This window comes from Mobula birostris, chromosome 15 (genome assembly GCF_030028105.1).
Source record: "Mobula birostris isolate sMobBir1 chromosome 15, sMobBir1.hap1, whole genome shotgun sequence".
Classification (NCBI taxonomy): Eukaryota; Metazoa; Chordata; class Chondrichthyes; order Myliobatiformes; family Myliobatidae; genus Mobula; species Mobula birostris.
The window spans coordinates 83589158-83603803 of record NC_092384.1 but is presented as its reverse complement, the minus strand read 5'-3'; the positions used below and the strand labels follow the sequence as shown (position 1 = coordinate 83603803).

The 14646-nt window shown below is 55.1% G+C and overlaps 2 protein-coding genes across 6 annotated transcripts in view; one reads left to right on the top strand and one right to left on the bottom strand.

The window, feature by feature from the left end:
- Nucleotides 1–14646, bottom strand: part of LOC140210768 (Fanconi anemia core complex-associated protein 24-like) — a 100292-nt gene that overhangs the window by 14915 nt on the left and 70731 nt on the right. Inside the window, exons 1-4 of one of the 3 annotated variants that reach the window (XM_072280019.1) lie at nucleotides 6527–6851; nucleotides 4795–4981; nucleotides 4310–4449; nucleotides 620–772 (exon numbers count right to left, since the gene is read on the bottom strand). In XM_072280019.1, the coding sequence (XP_072136120.1) occupies nucleotides 620–772; nucleotides 4310–4449; nucleotides 4795–4921 (420 nt within the window). In that variant the 5' untranslated portion in view covers nucleotides 4922–4981; nucleotides 6527–6851. Of the gene's footprint in view, nucleotides 1–619; nucleotides 773–4309; nucleotides 4450–4794; nucleotides 4982–6526; nucleotides 6852–14646 lie in introns of those variants that run through there. The other 2 variants (XM_072280021.1, XM_072280020.1) reach the window with 2 other exon arrangements.
- The window catches only part of LOC140210766 (uncharacterized), a 28632-nt gene continuing 20390 nt past the window's right edge, over nucleotides 6405–14646 (top strand). Inside the window, exons 1-2 of one of the 3 annotated variants that reach the window (XM_072280016.1) lie at nucleotides 6811–7029; nucleotides 10354–10562. In XM_072280016.1, the coding sequence (XP_072136117.1) occupies nucleotides 6891–7029; nucleotides 10354–10562 (348 nt within the window). In that variant the 5' untranslated portion in view covers nucleotides 6811–6890. Of the gene's footprint in view, nucleotides 6586–6810; nucleotides 7030–10353; nucleotides 10563–14646 lie in introns of those variants that run through there. The other 2 variants (XM_072280017.1, XM_072280018.1) reach the window with 2 other exon arrangements.

Here is a 14646-nt window from a genome sequence, read left to right as displayed (position 1 = left end):
TAGTGGAAGTGGTGGCTAAGAGTTTTAATTTCAACACTTAAGCGAAACTTGGATAGGTACGTGGATGGGACAGGGATTGAGGGCTATGGCCTAGGTGAAGATCAATAGGACTAGATTAATAGCTTTGTCATAGAACACTACAGCCCATCTAGTCTGTACCATGTATACACGTAACTAAGCAACAGAACTCATCCCTCATTCTTAAAGTCTATAATTACTGTTACTAATTCATCAATGAAAATCTCTGCTCAAAATTACCATGGCACGAGGGGGAATTTTTTTTAGATCATCAGCAGTCTGGGCACACACTCTCAAAGATTTGCTATCCCTGCTCCAAGCCCTAGTGTACATAGGAGTGGTACAGTTCCCTCCTAATCATCACTGTTTCCCCACCTCTGCTCTCCACTCAGAGTTCCCACCTCCACACCCTGCAGTCTTTGCGAGGAGTCACTATCCTGTAACATCAGCCATTCTGCTCACCGTTTCCAACAGTTTCTGAGGATGGAAGAAACAAGAGCTGGGTACAGAGAGGCTCAACACTGCCTCCACACACGGGTCATGCACGTGCTAGAGATGTGCCCACTGAACATGCACTGAGGCACGAGGGAAGGTCACTTACCAGCTGGGCAATGAGCTGTGCAGCCTCAGACTGACTAGCCACAGGTAACAGCGTCAGGCCCAGTTCCAACACGACAAACTTCTGCACCCCCGCAAAATACTGCTCACTCAGCCGAGTCTTCTCCACTAGCACTACCCCGTTCAACGTGCTCGCCTGGTTTCAGTGGGGAAAGGGGCAAAAGAAACAGATGGAAGGATTTCCAATGCCTTGTTGTACAGCACAGAAACAGGCCCTGTAGCTCACTGTATTAACCATCTGACCCTCCTGTACTGATCCCACTTGCTCACACGAATCTCAAATCCCTCTCTGACCTCAGTGTTAATGCTCACCCTGCTATACTGATCCCACTTGCTCACCTGAATCCCACATCCCTCTCTGACCTGTGTTAACGATCTCACCCTCCTATACTGATCCCACTTGCTCACACGAATCCCACATCCCTCTCTGACCTGCTTTTTCAAGCATTTGCCTGTTAGTGGTTCTGTCCCCAAGTTACCTATAAAAAGCAGTAGGTTGCCTCGCTAGGAGAGACAGCACACATTGAAAACCATCTGGAACCCCTCGTGATCTCCGCTGCACTCTGAGTAAGTCCCGTTCTCTGGGTGCCTGGCACCCTTTGTGGATCAGTCCAAAGCAGTTACTTTCCCAAGCAGCATGTCTCATCAACGTTTCTACCCACTAATCCACATCTCCACACCCCAACCACCACTTTATGATTTCTTGTCAGAGTCACCTTCTGTACAAACACCTCTGGTCTTGTGTATTTATATTTATTATGGATTTATTATTATTATTCTCAGTTTTTTTGTGCTGCATCTGATCCGGAGTAACAATTATTTCATTCTCCTTTACACATACATACTGTAAATGACACTAAATAATCTTAATTCTTGAACAGTGAAAATACTAGTGCATGATTTGAGGAAGGGACTGTGTTATTCAAACTACAACCAACAGAGGGGTGTGGGAACATTGAGAAAGCGGTGGGAGGCCAAGATCCTACTGAATGGAATACATTCCAGAGACCGAACAGCTCCTCCTCCTTTACATTTAAATCCGGCTACATTTCATTCCGAGTTTGAGGAGGTTTGGTTTGTCACCCAAGACACTCAAAAACTTCTACAGATGTAGTGTGGAGAGCATTCTGACAGGCTGCATCACTGTCTGGTATGGGGGCTGAGGGCTACTGAAAGAAGCTACAGAAAGTTGTAAAATTAATCAGCTCCATCTTGGGTACTAGCCCCCATAGTATCCAAGACATCTTCAAGGAGTGGTGCCTCAGAAAGGCAACGTCCATTATCATCAAAATGGATGGGACGAGAGAGAAGCAAACATAGCTAACATCAGCACATCCCCTCCCGATGAACTGAATGCATTCTATGTACATTACTCAGGACATTCCCTTTTCTCACTGTTACCATCAGGTAGAAGGTACAGAAGCCTGAAGGCACACACTCAGTGATTCCCCTCTGCCATCTGATCCCAAAGTGGACACTGAACCCATGAACACTACCTAACTTTTATTATTTCTGTTTACACTATTTTTAATTTAACTATTTAATATACACATATACTTATTAGGAAGGAAAAGATGAATTATCAAAGGAAGCTGGCGACTAATATCCAAGAAGGTATTAAAAGCTTTTTTTTTTTTTAAAGTATATAAAGGATAAAAGAGAGTTGAGGATATATATATATAGGACCAATACAAAATGACGCTGGAGATATTGTAATGAGAGATGCAGAGATGGCAGACGAACTGAATGTGTATTTTGCATCAGTCTTCACAGTGGAAGACGTCCGCAGTATACTGGACATTCAAGAGTGTCAGGGAAATGAAGTATATGCAGTGAAAGTTACGACTGAGAAGGTGCTCAGGAAGCTTAATGGTCTGAGGGTGGATAAATCTCCTGGACCTGATGGAATGCATCCCCGGGTTCTGAAGGAAGTAGCTGGAGAGTTTGCGGAGGCATTAACGATGATCTTTCAAGAATCGATAGATTCTGGCATTGTACCGGATGACTGGAAAATTGCAAATATTACTCCGCTTTTTAAGAAGGGTGGGAGGCAGCAGAAAGGAAACTATAGACCTGTTAGCCCGATGTCGGTGGTTGGGAAGTTGTTGGAATCGATTGTTAGGGATGAGATTATGGAGCACCTGGAGGCACATGACAAAATAGGCCAAAGCCAGCATGGTTTCCTGAAAGGAAAATCCTGCCTAACAAACCTACTGCAATTCTTTGAAGAAATTACAAACAGGGTAGACAAAGGAGATGCAGTAGATATGGTGTACTTGGATTTTCAGAAAGCCTTTGACAAGGTGCCGCACATGAGGCTGTTTAGCAAGTTAAGAGCCCATGGAATTACAGGGAAGTTACTAGCATGGGTGGAGCATTGGCTGGTCGGCAGAAAACAGAGAGTGGGAATAAAAGGAACCTATTCTGGCTGTCGATTACCAGTGGAGTTCCACAGGGGTCGGTGTTGGGACCGCTGCTTTTTACGATGTACATCAATGATTTGGATTATGGAATTAATGGATTGTGGCTAAATTTGCCGATGATACAAAGATAGGTGGAGGAGTGGGTAGTGTTGAGGAAACAGAGAGCCTGCAGAGTGACTTGGATAGTTTAGGGAAATGGGCAAAGAAGTGGCAAATGAAATACAATGTTGGAAAGTGTATGGACTGTTATTTAAATGGGGAGAGAATTCAAAATGCAGAGATGCAAAGGGACTTGGGCGTCCTTGTGCAAGATATCCTAAAGGTTAACCTCCAGGTTGAGTCGGTTGTGAAGACGACGAATGCAATGTTGGCACTCATTTCTAGAGGTATAGAATATAAGAGCAGGGATGTGATGCTGAGGCTCTATAAGGCGCTCGTGAGACCACACCTGGAGTATTGTGTGCAGTTTTGGGCTCCTTATTTTAGAAAGGATATACTGACATTGGAGAGGGTTCGGAGAATATTCACGAGAATGATTCCAGGAATGAAAGGGTTACCATATGAGGAACATCTGGCAGCTCTTGGGCTGTATTCCCTGGAGTTCAGGAGAATAAGAGGGAGATTTCATAGAAACATTCCAACTGTTAAAAGGCCTAAACCATTAGATATGGCAAAGTTATTTCCCATGGTCAGAGATTCTAGGACAAGAGGGCACGACTTCAGGATTGAAGGACCGAGATGTTGACTGACATTTAGAACTGAGATGTGGAGAAATTACTTTAGTCAGAGGGTGGTAAATCTGTGGAATTTGTTGCCACAAGTGGCTGTGGAGGCCAAGTCATTGGGCGTATTTAAGGCAGAGATAGATAGGTTCTTGATTAGCCAGGGCATCAAAGGGTATGGGGAGAAGGCAGGGGAGTGGAGATGAGTGGAAGAATTGGATCAGCCATGATTGAATGTAGAGCAGACTCGATGGGCTGAATGGCCGACTTCTGCTCCTACATCTTATGGTCTTATACTTACTGTAATTGATTTGCTTATTTATTTTTTCCCAAAGACATCTGACCTATCGAGTCTGCTCCACCATTCAACCATGGCTGATCTTTGTTATCATGTATTGCACTGAACTGCTGCTAAGTTAACAAATTTCACGACATATGCTGGTGGTGATAAACCTGATTCTGATATGTTTCTCTGAACTTGACAGAAACAGGCAATATCTTAGCCCAAGAGAAACTATTCTGACTTACATTCCGAAATCGCACAAGTTTCCTTTTGTAACCATTTCCGGCCACGAGGTCTGCCTCAGAAATGTACAAGACACAGAGTCGTTTGGAGAGGTGGAAATCGACCAGGCCCAAACCATCCTCAAACACGACAGTAATCCTGCCTGGAGGGAACAGCATGCGAGAGCACTCAGTCAGCCACGTTTCTGAGATTAAAAGGACAGTGCAGAGGTGGAAGTGAGCTGAGGAGAGGGGGAGCAGCTGAGGTGGAGGGAGGACAGAGGAGTGACAGAGGGTGAGGGAGTTGCTATCATTCTGATGGAAGTCACAAAGTCACAATGAGATTTTCATTCAGAGTGCTGGAGATGGGAGGCCTCGGCAGGATAATGGCCTAGACCACTGGGTGGGGTTAACAGGGCCAGGCCACGGGCTGGAGAGAGGAAGAGGCAAGTGAGGTTTGATGCAGAGGGAGCAGTCCTGCCAGTCTGTTCCCAGTCTTTCCCACTTACCCTGACAGCCGAGAGCCAGCTCTGAACCCCTCCACTTCTCATTCACAATCACGTGTCCAAAGGGAACTGCACTAGCCCCTGCTCGGACCGGAGTGCTACACACGCTCGGATTCAGTAATGCATCCATGGAACCGTCACCCAGTGAGCGTGCCTGAAAACCTGTCACGCGTGGCTCTGCAGAACATGCCTGGGAGATAAACAGAAATACAAATGGATGGGATGACATTGGCAACAACAGCACATCCCCTCCCGATGAGATTAACGCATTCCAGCTACATTAGGAACAGAAGCAGATTGGTATGTCACCACCCGCCACCTTTGATGCACATGAACCCGTGGGAAGCACTGGGCCTGGATGGTGTCCTCGGTTATGTCCTTTCGTCCAGCTCAGATCAGCTGGTGAGGTATTTGCAGACATTTTTAACTTCTCCCTGCTTCAATCTTTAAGAAGAACACTATCATCCTGGTACCTGAGAAAACAAGGTAACATGCCTTGACAACTAACATCTCCTATTATGAAGTGTTTCAAGAGTCTGGTCCATGACACACATCAACTCCAGCTTTCCAGATAACCTCGCCCCACTGCAACTTGCCTATTGATGGTATAACACCATCTCCCTGGCTTTACATTCATCGCTTGTGCATCTGTACTGTGAAGACACCAACATCAGACATATAGTCTACTGACTATAGTTCTGCCTTCAACTCTAGAATTCCAAGCAAACTCCAGACCTTGGGAGTTAATGCTTCCCTCTGCAACTGGGTCCTTGACTATTGGCCAACAGATTGCTATCAGTAAGGACAGGCAGCAACGCCTCCATTATGATTATTCTAAAGACTGGTGCTCAGCCTCCTACAAAGTACTTCCTGTACACTCATGACCGCATGGCCTGAGTCTGCTCCAAGTTCATCTACAAGGGAGATGAAGGGAGGGTGTGTGTGGGGGGTTCTGGACTGTGAGAGATGAAGGGGGTGCGTGTGTGGGGGGGGGGTCTGGGTTGTGAAGTTGAGGGAGGGGGTGGGGGAAGGCTGAGGGTCTGGACTGTGACAGATGAAGGGGGTGTGTGTGGGGGGGGGTCTGGGTTGTGAAGTTGAGGGGAGTGGGGAGGTGAGGGGGGATGCCAATGATCCGAGGCAAAGGCAGTGTGTATGTGAATCGTTGCCGCAGACTGCCACTCACTTAGTCCGACTACTTCCCGCCCTCAGACTGATCTTCCCGTTCTCACCAATAGCTTATCGAGTTATGATGATTGATGGACATAGTAACCAATAGTATCTGTACCTGCACACAGCGTACCCAATCAATTTTCGCCGTATACAATGGAAAATGTACAGACACGGGAAATGCTGGAGGACTGAGCATCTATGGAAAGGAGCTTCCGGCCGAGACCCTCGGCAGGGCTGGCTGGCTGTGGGGTAGATTTAAAATGTGGGGAGGGAGAGAGAACCAGGTGACAGGTGAAACCTGGAGGAGGAGGGATGAAGTAAAGAGCCGGAAAGTTTGGTGAAAGAGGCAGGAGGGCCATGGGAGAAAGAAAGGGGGGAGGGGGGCGAGGGGATGGGACATGGAGAAAGGTGGAGGGGGGACATTGCCGGAAATTCATGCTATCAGAAACAGGAGAACATCTGCCGGTGCTGGAAATCCCAGCGACAAACACACACAGTGCTGGCGGAACTCAGCAGGCCTGGCGGCGTGTGTTCCCAAGCGGTCTCCCTCTGCGTCGGGCCTCACCGATATACAGGAGGCCGCAGCGGACCCGGACCCGGACAATGAGCACAACAGGGCCACAGGTGAGTGTCGCCTCCCCGTTCGGGGCCCGAAGTGGTGGTGAGAGAGGAGGGCCGGCGATCCTGGTGAGCAGCGGGCAGCCGAGAGAGAGACGATCCGGTTGGTGATGGCGGCACAGGGGGCAGTAGATTTAAATGGACCAGTAGCCAATCAGATGCCAACACGGCTGTGATTGGTGGTTTCTGGCAGGTCGTATCGCTGATTGGTCAGTGGTGCGCAGCCGCTCATTCTGGCCGGCCGGCCGACTGTCTGCATGTCGGGACATGTCGCCGGTTGACAGGTGGTGGGTCTGGAGTTGGTCGGACCCATGGAGCCGGCCAGAGAGGCCCCGGTCCCGGGCCCCGTCCCCGGTCCCGCTCTTCCACCCCGAGAGCCCGACCGGTCTCGGGTGTACAGCCTGGTGCTGGAGTACAGTTGCCGGCACCGCTTGGAGCCGCTGACGCGGGGTGAGTGACGGTCCCGGGCGGGTCGGGACGCGGGGAGATGCTGTGGGTGGGGTCGGGGGGTCGGGTCGAGGGGGGTCAGAGGTCAGCTGGGTTCGGGGGGTCGAAGTTGAGGTGGGTTCGGGGGGGTCGGAGTTGAGGTGGGTTCGGGGGGGGTCGGAGGTGAGCTGGGTTCGGGGGTGGTCGAAGTTGAGGTGGGTTCGGGGGGGTCGGAGTTGAGGTGGGTTCGGGGGGGTCGGAGTTGAGGTGGGTTCGGGGGGGGTCGGAGGTGAGGTGGGGTCGGAGGTGAGGTGGGTTCGGGGGTGGTCGGAGGTGAGGTGGGTTCGGGGGGGGTCGGAGTTGAGGTGGGTTCGGGGGGGGTCGGAGTTGAGGTGGGTTCGGGGGGGGGTCGGAGTTGAGGTGGGTTCGGGGGGGTCGGAGGTGAGGTGGGTTCAGGGGGGTCGGAGGTGAGGTGGGTTCGGGGGGGGTCGGAGGTGAGGTGGGTTCGGGGGGTCGGAGGTGAGGTGGGTTCGGGGGGGGTCGGAGGTGAGGTGGGTTCGGGGGGGTCGGAGGTGAGGTGGGTTCGGGGGGGGGTCGGAGGTGAGCTGGGTTCGGGGGGGGTCGGAGGTGAGGTGGGTTCGGGGGGGGGTCGGAGGTGAGGTGGGTTCGGGGGGGGTCGGAGGTGAGCTGGGTTCGGGGGGGGTCGGAGGTGAGGTGGGTTCGGGGGGGGTCGGAGTTGAGGTGGGTTCGGGGGGTCGGAGTTGAGGTGGGTTCGGGGGGGGTCGGAGTTGAGGTGGGTTCGGGGGGGTCGGAGTTGAGGTGGGTTCGGGGGGGTCGGAGTTGAGGTGGGTTCGGGGGGGGTCGGAGGTGAGGTGGGTTCGGGGGTGGTCGGAGGTGAGGTGGGTTCGGGGGGGGTCGGAGTTGAGGTGGGTTCGGGGGGGGTCGGAGTTGAGGTGGGTTCGGGGGGGTCGGAGGTGAAGTGGGTTCGGGGGGGTCGGAGGTGAGGTGGGTTCGGGGGGTCGGAGGTGAGGTGGGTTCGGGGGGGGGTCGGAGGTGAGGTGGGTTCGGGGGGGTCGGAGGTGAGGTGGGTTCGGGGGGGGTCGGAGGTGAGGTGGGTTCGGGGGGGTCGGAGTTGAGGTGGGTTCGGGGGGGGTCGGAGGTGAGGTGGGTTCGGGGGGGGTCGGAGGTGAGGTGGGTTCGGGGGGGGTCGGAGGTGAGCTGGGTTCGGGGGGGGTCGGAGTTGAGGTGGGTTCGGGGGGGTCGGAGTTGAGGTGGGTTCGGGGGGGGTCGGAGGTGAGCTGGGTTCGGGGGTGGTCGGAGGTGAGGTGGGTTCGGGGGGGGGTCGGAGGTGAGGTGGGTTCGGGGGGGGGGTCGGAGGTGGGGAGGGTCGGAGGTGAGGTGGGTTCGGGGGGGGTCGGAGGTGGGGGTGGTCGGAGGTGAGCTGGGTTCGGGGGGGTCGGAGGTGAGGTGGGTTCGGGGAGGGTCGGAGGTGGGGGGGGTCGGAGGTGAGCTGGGTTCGGGGGGGGTCGGAGTTGAGGTGGGTTCGGGGGGGTCGGAGTTGAGGTGGGTTCGGGGGGGGGTCGGAGGTGGGGGTGGTCGGAGGTGAGCTGGGTTCGGGGGGTGGTCGGAGGTGAGGTGGGTTCGGGGGGGTCGGAGGTGAGGTGGGTTCGGGGGGGGGTCGGAGGTGGGGGTGGTCGGAGGAGAGCTGGGTTCGGGGGTGGTCGGAGGTGAGGTGGGTTCGGGAGGGTCGGAGTTGAGGTGGGTTCGGGGGTGGTCGGAGGTGAGGTGGGTTCGGGGGGGGTCGGAGGTGAGGTGGGTTCGGGGGGGGTCGGAGGTGGGGGTGGTCGGAGGTGAGCTGGGTTCGGGGGTGGTCGGAGGTGAGGTGGGTTCGGGGGGGGTCGGAGGTGAGGTGGGTTCGGGGGGGGGTCGGAGGTGGGGAGGGTCGGAGGTGAGGTGGGTTCGGGGGGGGTCGGAGGTGGGGGTGGTCGGAGGTGAGCTGGGTTCGGGGGGGTCGGAGTTGAGGTGGGTTCGGGGGGGTCGGAGTTGAGGTGGGTTCGGGGGGGGTCGGAGGTGAGGTGGGTTCGGGGGGGGTCGGAGGTGAGGTGGGTTCGGGGGGGGTCGGAGGTGGGGGTGGTCGGAGGTGAGCTGGGTTCGGGGGTGGTCGGAGGTGAGGTGGGTTCGGGGGGGGTCGGAGGTGAGGTGGGTTCGGGGGTGGTCGGAGGTGAGGTGGGTTCGGGGGGGTTTGAAGTGTGGTGGGTGTTTTTTCCCCCCCTTTCTGCAGATCAAAGGTGTCATTTGTTTACGTGCATGGGCCCAGGTGTGTTGTCTGTTCACAGTGTAGAACAACTGTGGCACCACTCCCAAATGCATGTGTTGGGTTGTAAGAGAATGCTTGTCCCTTGAGTGTGGGGAATGCTGTCGGTATTTTCCAGCCTCCACACTCTGGCTTGCATGGATGGTTCTCCCCCACCTCCATCTGATTTCTGAATGGACAACGAACTATATATATAGTTCACATGTTCACTTATCTGATTGTGCATCTTCAGAGATCTGAAGCTGAGATCTTCAGGAACTTGAAGCTGCTCACCCTTTCCACTGCTGACCCTCACTGAGGACGGGTGTGTGTTCTTCAGCTTCCTGTGTTATTTCTGATGCACAGTGACTGTGGTCTCTTGATGAGGGAGTCGAGGATCCAGGTGCAAAGGGAGGTACAGGGGCCCAGGGATTGAAGCTTGGTGATTGTTTTGATTGTCAGTGAGGAACAGATGGTTCATAGAACAATACAGCACAGGAACAGACACTTTGGCCCCCAATATTTTGCCAAACCAATTAAATTACAGATTAGTAATCAAATGGCTAACTAAACAAATCTCTTGCTTACACAATGCCCATATCCTTCCATTTTTTTCAATCGTGTGCCTATCTAAACATCTCTTATAAGTCTCTAATATTTCAGCTAGCACCACCCCAGGCAGCGTGTTCCAAGCACCCAACACTCCTTATATTTATAAAATAAATTTTGACCCTCGCAACTCCTTTGAAATTACCTGACTCATCTTAATGCATGCCCGCTGGTATTAGACATTTGAACCCTGGGGAAAAGATACTGTCTGTCTACTCTGTCTCTGCCTCTCAATCTTGTAAACCTGGATCAGATCTCCCCTCAGGCTCTGCTGCACCGGAGAAAACAGCCCAGGTTTGTCCAACCTCGCATTATTAGCAATCCACACAAACTGTGGCAAGGCTGAGAGAACGGACGTGTTATTAGCCTGTCATGTTACCTAGCACTGAGCTGAGGTTGGAGTGGTGCCCTCATTAACCCAGAGTGCTGTGTGATTTCTCCTGCAGTTTGTCTGCGGGGGTGGGATGCCAGCCTCACTGACAGTGGGCCTCTGTCACTTCGAGTCGCCTGTGCTGCATTGTGGAGCGCTGTCACACGACGCTGCACAGAACACTATGGGAGGGTGGTGGACTTTGTAAACATCGTCTGGCAACAGGCTTCATACCTCGTCAGTTATCGCCACTACGTCAAGCTCTGCATCGCTTTCAAAGCCAAGGTATTGTACAAAGAGCCCAGTGTGCACGGCTGACAGCACTCTGCGGTCAGTGGTGTGTTCAAAGCCAAGGTACTGGATGGGGGGAGGGGGGTCTCATTGGAACCTACTGAATATTGAAAGGCCTCAAGAGAGTGGGCGTGGAGAGGCTGTTTCTTATAGTGGGAGAGGCTAGGACCAGAAGATACAGCTCCAGAACAGAGGAACATCCATTTAGAAAGGAGATGAGGAATTTCTTTAGCCAGAGAGTGGTAAATCTGTGGAATTCATTGCCATTGACAGAAGGCCAAGTTATTGAGTATACTTAAAGCAGAGGGTGATGGGTTCTTGATTAGTAAGGGTGTCAGAAGTTAAGGGAGAATGGGGTTGAGAGATTTAATAAATCAGCCATGATGGAATGTCGAAGCAGACTCGACGGGCCGAATGGTCTGATTCTCCTCTAATGTATTGTACAGACAGCACAGTGTGCGCGGCTGACAGCACTGGGGGTGTGCGCTGGGTTCACCAGCAGAGACTGAGAAAGCTTCTCCCTGCTGCTGGTAGTCATTTCTCAGTATTTGTAGTCTCCTGTAACTCTCAGTAATACAGGCACGGTGGCGAGGTGGTTAAAGATTAAAGATGTACAGATGAGCTTTGTTTGTCACAGGTACATTGAAAGTTGCCAACCACGGCTGATGCACCCCATCTGCCCAAAATGGGGACAAAAGGTGATGATAAAGACGTGCTGAAATAAAGATAAATGCTGAGCTGGTTGGACAGGTTCTGTGGAGAGAGGAACTCAGTTAATATCTCAGAATGACAGCCTCCAGCAGGGAGCTGAGAAATCAAGTTACACAGCGGCTAGTCTGGGCAGGGAGTGTGGAGGGGTGACAGACAAACGGAACACTGGGGAGGGGGTAACAGACGAGGGGAATGCTGTGGAGGGGTGACAGACAAGGGGAACACTGGGGAGGGGTAACAGACAAACGGAATGCTGGGGAGGGAGTGACAAACAAGGGGAACACTGGGGAGGGGTGACAGATGAGGGGAACGCTGTGGAGGGGTGACAGACAAGTGGAACACTGGGGAGGGAGCGACAGACAAGGGGAATGCTGGGGAGGGGGTGACAGGTGGAATGCTGGGGAGGGGGTGACAGACGAGGGGAATGCTGGGGAGGGGGTGACAGACGAGGGGAATGCTGGGGAGGGGGTAACAGACAGGTGGAATGCTGGGGAGGGGGTGACAGACGAGGGGAATGCTGGAGAGGGGGTAATAGACGAGGAATGCTGGGGAGGGTGTATCAGACAAGGGGAATGCTGGGGAGGGGGGTGACAGACGAGTGGAACGCTGGGGAGGGGGTGACAGAGGAGGGGAACGCTGGGGAGGGGGTGACAGACGAGGGGAACGCTGGGGAGGGGGTGACAGACGAGGGGAACGCTGGGGAGGGGGGTGACAGACGAGGGGAATGCTGGGGAGGGGGTGACAGACAAGCGGAATGCTGGGGAGGGGGTAACAGACAAGCGGAATGCTGGGGAGGGGGTGACAGACGAGGGGAATGCTGGGGAGGGGGGTAACAGACAGGTGGAATGCTGGGGAGGGGGTGACAGACGAGGGGAATGCTGGAGAGGGGGTAATAGACGAGGAATGCTGGGGAGGGTGTATCAGACAAGAGGAATGCTGGGGAGGGGGGTGACAGACGAGTGGAACGCTGGGGAGGGGGTGACAGAGGAGGGGAACGCTGGGGAGGGGGTGACAGACGAGGGGAATGCTGGGGAGGGGGTGACAGACGAGGGGAATGCTGGGGAGGGGGTGACAGACGAGGGGAATGCTGGGGAGGGGGTGACAGACGAGGGGAATGCTGGGGAGGGGGTAACAGACAGGTGGAATGCTGGGGAGGGGGTGACAGACGAGGGGAATGCTGGAGAGGGGGTAATAGACGAGGAATGCTGGGGAGGGCGTATCAGACAAGGGGAATGCTGGGGAGGGGGTGACAGACGAGTGGAACGCTGGGGAGGGGGTGACAGACGAGGGGAATGCTGGGGAGGGGGTGACAGACGAGGGGAATGCTGGGGAGGGGGTAACAGACAGGTGGAATGCTGGGGAGGGGGTGACAGACGAGGGGAATGCTGGAGAGGGGTAATCGACGAGGAATGCTGGGGAGGGCGTATCAGACAAGGGGAATGCTGGGGAGGGGGTGACAGACGAGTGGAACGCTGGGGAGGGGGTGACAGACGAGGGGAACGCTGGGGAGGGAGTGACAGACGAGGGGAATGCTGGAGAGGGGGTAATCGACGAGGAATGCTGGGGAGGGCGTATCAGACAAGGGGAATGCTGGGGAGGGGGGTGACAGACGAGTGGAACGCTGGGGAGGGGGTGACAGACGAAGGGAACGCTGGGGAGGGAGTGACAGACGAGGGGAATGCTGGGGAGGGGGTGACAGACGAGGAGAATGCTGGGGAGGGGGTGACAGACAAGCGGAATGCTGGGGAGGGGGTGACAGATGAGGGGAATGCTGGGGAGGGGGTGACAGACGAGGGGAATGCTGGGGAGTGGGTAACAGACAGGTGGAATGGTGGGGAGGGGGTGACAGACGAGGGGAATGCTGGAGAGGGGGTAATCGACGAGGAATGCTGGGGAGGGCGTATCAGACAAGAGGAATGCTGGGGAGGGGGTGACAGACGAGTGGAACGCTGGGGAGGGGGTGACAGACGAGGGGAACGCTGGGGAGGGAGTGACAGACGAGGGGAATGCTGGGGAGGGGTGACAGACAAGCGGAATGCTGGGGAGGGGGTAACAGACAAGCGGAATGCTGGGGAGGGGGTGACAGACGAGGGGAATGCTGGGGAGGGGGTAACAGACAGGTGGAATGCTGGGGAGGGGGTGACAGACGAGGGGAATGCTGGAGAGGGGGTAATAGACGAGGAATGCTGGGGAGGGTGTATCAGACAAGAGGAATGCTGGGGAGGGGGTGACAGACGAGTGGAACGCTGGGGAGGGGGTGACAGAGGAGGGGAACGCTGGGGAGGGGGTGACAGACGAGGGGAACGCTGGGGAGGGGGTGACAGACGAGGGGAATGCTGGGGAGGGGGGTGACAGACGAGGGGAATGCTGGGGAGGGGGGTAACAGACAGGTGGAATGCTGGGGAGGGGGTGACAGACGAGGGGAATGCTGGAGAGGGGGTAATAGACGAGGAATGCTGGGGAGGGCGTATCAGACAAGGGGAATGCTGGGGAGGGGGTGACAGACGAGTGGAACGCTGGGGAGGGGGTGACAGACGAGGGGAATGCTGGGGAGGGGGTGACAGACGAGGGGAATGCTGGGGAGGGGGTAACAGACAGGTGGAATGCTGGGGAGGGGGTGACAGACGAGGGGAATGCTGGAGAGGGGGTAATCGACGAGGAATGCTGGGGAGGGCGTATCAGACAAGGGGAATGCTGGGGAGGGGGTGACAGACGAGTGGAACGCTGGGGAGGGGGTGACAGACGAAGGGAACGCTGGGGAGGGAGTGACAGACGAGGGGAATGCTGGGGAGGGGGTGACAGACGAGGAGAATGCTGGGGAGGGGGTGACAGACAAGCGGAATGCTGGGGAGGGGGTGACAGACGAGGGGAATGCTGGAGAGGGGGTAATCGACGAGGAATGCTGGGGAGGGCGTATCAGACAAGGGGAATGCTGGGGAGGGGGTGACAGACGAGTGGAACGCTGGGGAGGGGGTGACAGACGAGGGGAACGCTGGGGAGGGAGTGACAGACGAGGGGAATGCTGGGGAGGGGTGACAGACGAGGGGAATGCTGGGGAGGGGGTGACAGACAAGCGGAATGCTGGGGAGGGGGTGACAGATGAGGGGAATGCTGGGGAGGGGGTGACAGACGAGGGGAATGCTGGGGAGTGGGTAACAGACAGGTGGAATGGTGGGGAGGGGGTGACAGACGAGGGGAATGCTGGAGAGGGGGTAATCGACGAGGAATGCTGGGGAGGGCGTATCAGACAAGGGGAATGCTGGGGAGGGGGTGACAGACGAGTGGAACGCTGGGGAGGGGGTGACAGACGAGGGGAACGCTGGGGAGGGAGTGACAGACGAGGGGAATGCTGGGGAGGGGGTGACAG